Source organism: Mastomys coucha, chromosome X (genome assembly GCF_008632895.1).
Source record: "Mastomys coucha isolate ucsf_1 chromosome X, UCSF_Mcou_1, whole genome shotgun sequence".
NCBI classification, from domain to species: domain Eukaryota; kingdom Metazoa; phylum Chordata; class Mammalia; order Rodentia; family Muridae; genus Mastomys; species Mastomys coucha.
The window spans coordinates 42,255,380-42,260,488 of NC_045030.1; the positions used below are offsets into that span (position 1 = coordinate 42,255,380).

A 5,109-nucleotide genomic window follows, 5' to 3' on the forward strand; every position below is an offset into this window, starting at 1 on the left:
TTATGTGACGGGAGGAATTTCTTTTCTGGTCCAGTCTATTTGGAGTTCTGTAGGCTTCTTATATGTTCGTGGGCATCTCTTTCTTTAGGTTAGGGAAGTTTTCTTCTTTAATTTTGTTGAAGATATATACTGGCCCATTACCTTGGGAGTCTTTACTCTCTTCTATACTTATTATCCTTAGGTTTGGTCTTCTCGTTGCATCCTAGATTTCCTGATGTTTTGGGTTAGGAGCTTTTTGCTTTTTGCATTTTCTTTGACTGTTGTGTCAATGTTTTCTAAGGTGTCTTCTGCACCTGAGATTCTCTCTTCTATCTCTTGCATTCTCTTGGTGATGCTTGCATCTATGACTCCTGATTTCTTTCCTAGGTTTTGTATCTCCAGGGTCGTCTCTCTTTCTGATTTCTTTATTTTTTTCTATTTCCATTTTTAGATTCTGGATGGTTTTGTTCATTTCCCTCACCTGTTTGATTGTATTTTCCTGTAGTTCTTTAAGGGATTTTTGTGTTTCCTCTTGAAGGGCTTCTAGCTGTTTACCTGTGTTCTCCTGTATTTCTTTGAGGGTGCTATTTATGTCTTTCTTAAAGTCCTGTATCATCATCATGAGAAGTGATTTTATATCTGAATCTTACGTTTCCGGTGTGATGGTGTATCTAGGACTTGCAATGGGAGTATTGGGTTCTGATGATGCCAAGTAACCTTGGTTTGTGTTGCTTATATTCTTATGCTTGCCCTGCACCATCTGGTTATCTCTACTGCTACCTGCCCTTGGTAAATCTGACTGGAGCCTGTCCTTCTTGTGATCATGGTTGTGTCAGAACTCCTCAGAGTCAAGCTGTCTCTGTGATCCTGTGATTCTAGGATCCTAGGATCCTGGGCTTGTTAGAGCACCTGGGAGTAGAGCTTCCTCTGGGTGTTTTGGGAATGAGTGCAGAGTTTGTGCCCAAGGTCTGCTCAGGGCACTGGCCAGTCCAGACAGATCGGGAGCAACCCGAGCCACTGGGCTGGCAGAGTTCCTGTGTGCCTGGGTCCTGCTGGTCTCGGTGTTGGGACAGATTTTATGTCCTCCTCACCTCTGATCCTGGGCGTGTTAGAGCGCCTAGGAGTGGGGCTTCCTCTGGGTGTTGTGGGACAGGAAGGAACCTGAGCCACTAGGCTGGCAGAGTTCCTGTGTGCCTGGGTCTTGCTGGTCCCAGTTACTACCCGTGTTGGGATAGATGTTATGTCCTCCTCACCTCTGATGCTGGGTGTGATAGAGCACCTGGGAGTGGAGCTTCCTCTGGGTGTTGTGGGACTGGCTGCGGAGCTTGAGCCCAAGGTCTGCTCAGGGCACCAGCTCAGACAGACTAGAAGCAACCCAAGCTAATGGGCTGGCAGAGTTCCTGTGTGCCTGGTCCCGCTGGTCCCAGTTACTCCTGGTGTTGGAACAGATGTGTTCTCCTCACCTCTGATCCTGGGCGTGTTAGAGCGCCTGGGAGTGGAGCTTTCTCTGGGTGTTGTGGGACTGGAAGGAACCTGAGCCAATGGGCTGGCCGTCATTTCATTTTTTTAAAGATTATTAATTTTATTTGTTTGAGTACACTGTAGCTGTCTTCACGCACACCAGAAGAGGGCACCAGTTTGAAACTGAACTCAGGACCTCTGGAAAAACAGTCAGTATTCTTAACCACTGAGCCATCTCTCCAGCCCCTAGTTATTTCTTGTTAATAGCAAAATACTATTTAGTTAACTGAGAAGATTGAATTGAAAAGTTTGAATAAGCTAGGAATTCAACTGTTCATTCCCATGAAAACTGAGGATGCCTGGGGCTGAAGAGATGGCTCAGCAGTTTAGAACACTGGCTGTTTTTCTAGGGTACCTGGGTTCAATTTCCCAAAACTACGTAGCAGCTCACAACTGTCTGTAACTTCAGTTCCAGGGGATCTCACATGCTTACACAGACATTCACGTAGGCAAAATACCAGTATGCATAAAACTAAATAAGTATTTAAAAAACTTTTCATTAAAAAAGAAAAGTAAGAATGCCTTTTAACATGAGAATAATTAATTTGTATTAAATTATCACCCCTGCAGGAAGAAATACAAGAAAAAGAAGTCTAAGAAAAACAGGAAAGAGTCCAGTGATTCAAGCTCTAAAGAATCCCAAGAAGAATTTCTAGAGAATCCTTGGAAGGATCGATCAAGTAAGCTCTTATATTGACTAACTCAAAACAGTTCAAACATTAACTGATTAGTCAAGATGTGAATGTGTTTCTTAATGTAATTCATGCAGAGGCAGAAGAACCATCAGATCTGATTGGCCCAGAGGCTCCCAAAACACTTGCTTCCCAAGATGATAAGCCCTTGAAGTAAGTAGCATGTATGGTTGTGAGATTTTATGGTTTTCTTTGTTGTAAGTTATTTGTTTTGTTTTCTGCTGAGTGTGCTCACATAGGTTAGCAGTCTGCCCCTGACCTGTGCCCATAGCCAGTAGAAGTGGATTTGCAATATCTAAAGCAGTTTATTTAGTTCAGTGTGGTGCTTATGCCTGTGATCCTAGCAGTTAGAAGGAGGAGGCAGGGAGTTCCGGAATTCAGGGTTATTCTAGGCTACTTTGTAGTCTTAAGGCCAACTTGGGCTATTTTGTATGGGGGAGGAGAATGCATGAAGGTTAGAGGACAACTAACCCTTAGGAGTTGGTTCTTGGGTACAAAGGATTAAACTTAGCTCCGCAGACTTGACAGTAAGTAACTGCCTTTACCCTGGAGACTTCTTGGCAGCCCATACAAAATATTACTTGTATTTAACTTTTAGTGTAGTAAATATGTAAACTTTACAAGTATAGAAATTTACTTTTGTGCTATAAGCTTCAAACTTATTAGGAATATAAGAAAACATCACTGAACTGCTCTTAAAATCTATTTTAATCAAAGATAAAAGATAATTTTTACTGGATGGCTTTATTGTTTGTTACAAGTTATTTTGAGATATATTATTTATTTGTTTTTTTTTTTAAGTGAATGAGAATACTGGCTATACCTGATAAATTAATCCATAATTATAAAGCATGAATTTATACTTGTGAACATCATTTCTTTTGTTCTTCCAAATTATTTATACATTTCTCAGTTAATGATACAGGTCATAGTACAGCATCCTATAATAAAATTTAGAAATTCACATCAAGCACACTACTGCTCAGCACTGTTATTCTTACTTCTGTCTGAGGGAAAATATTTTGTGCTATCATTTTCTATCAAGCTAGTTTGATGAGCCTTTTGTGAATTCTGAATTACTTTGTAGCTATGGCCACGCTCTGTTACCTGGTGAAGGTGCAGCTATGGCTGAATATGTAAAAGCTGGCAAGCGTATCCCGAGAAGAGGTGAAATTGGCTTGACAAGTGAAGAGATTGCATCATTTGAATGTTCCGGTTATGTAATGAGCGGTAGCAGGTATTTTCTCGCCATTGAGTCAATTTCCATGATTAGCTCTTTTCCTTCTTTCTTACTACTAGAATTATATTTTGGTGATCTGTTTTCATTAAGTGACTAATTCCGAGTGGAAAATAGAGCATGTGTGTACATGCGTGTACATACACACACACAAACACACACACACACACACACACACACACACACACACACGAGATACTGGTTTCATTAGAAGAAACATACCTAAGTAAGTTTCAACTATATATAAAACTTATCCTTAAACTCTATATATATCCAAATTTAACGAATCAATAGTTTACAGTTTTAGTTTTTTCCTTCGGTAAATATAGTTACTTTAAGTTCAGCCATCTGTCATAGGGGCATATGGGATCTAGTAGTGAGGAACACAATTTCATAAAATAATCTTTCTTGATTTTCAAGTTTGCTTCAGAGGCCCAGATTTTGTGGAATGAATATTAATTAGGGATTCTGAAAGATGTCAGATTTAGCATGAGAAAATAAAATTGTAGAAGAATCACAAAATACTTGACTACTCAGGGAGAGTAAGGGAGGCAGTACTAAAATCACACTGAATTGTGGGCTCTTTAAGCTTACAAACTATCTATTAAAATAGTTAAAACTGATTTAAATTGGTACCAGAGACAGATGTGTGGAACCTCTGAGGTACGTCCAGAATCTTAAATGTCTGAAAACTAACAGACTTTTGAGGATGGCACAGTATGACATGGACAAATCAATAGAGACATAAGGATCAGTAAGGACAGTTCAACATAGCCATTTTTGTGATTGAATGATTGTTTACGTCTCAGACTGTTCAGGGACAGAACAAATGGTTGTACATAAAGTTGTTACAAAACCAGCTGTGCTTGTAAATCTCAGCAACAGGCAACTAGAATATATAAAATAACATATCATTGATATATTAATATAATTAACAGTATATAATTGTGTATGCTAAATATAGTTAAATAAAGTTAAACATTTATAATAGTATCAGAGAATATGAGTGATTTAGAATTAAATCCTAATAAAAGAGTCCCCAGACCTTCACAGGGAAAACCAAGCCATGAAGAAACATTAAGGGACTAGAGGGACAGCTCAGTGGTTTAGAGCACTGGCTGTTCATTCCCCAGTGCCCACATGCCTGTAACTCTAGTCCGAAGCCCTCTTCTGGCCTCTGCAGGCACTACACATATGTGAGGTACAGACAGACATTCAGGCAAAACACTTATATACATAAAATAAAAAAAAATCAATTAAAAAATTAGCTGGGCATGGTGGTGCATATCTTTAATCCTGGCACTTGGCAAGCAGAGGTAGGCATTTGTCTGAGTTCAAGGCCAGGCTGATCCACAGAGTGAGTTCCAGGACAGCCAGGGCTACACAGAGAAACCCTGTCTCGAAAAACCAAACAAGGGGCTGGAGAGATGGCTCAGCAGTTAAGAGTACTGACTGCTCTTCCAGAGGTCCTGAGTTCAAATCCAGAAACCACATGGTGGCTCACAACCATCTGTAATGAGATCTGACGCCCTCTTCTGGTGCATCTGAAGACAGCAACAGTGTACTCACATACATTAAATAAAAAAATAAATCTTAAAAAACAATACATTGAAAAAACAATGTGACATTATCTTAGAAAGTCGGACTCTCGCCGGGCGGTGGTGGTGCATGCCTTTAATC

General features: G+C 40.0%; 1 protein-coding gene across 1 annotated transcript in view; it reads left to right on the forward strand.

The window, feature by feature from the left end:
- Positions 1-5,109, forward strand: part of Nkap (NFKB activating protein) — a 27,216-nt gene that overhangs the window by 17,988 nt on the left and 4,119 nt on the right. Inside the window, exons 6-8 of the mRNA XM_031351865.1 lie at positions 2,071-2,180; positions 2,270-2,345; positions 3,280-3,429. Of these exons, the coding sequence (XP_031207725.1) occupies positions 2,071-2,180; positions 2,270-2,345; positions 3,280-3,429 (336 nt within the window). The remainder of the gene's footprint in view (positions 1-2,070; positions 2,181-2,269; positions 2,346-3,279; positions 3,430-5,109) is intronic.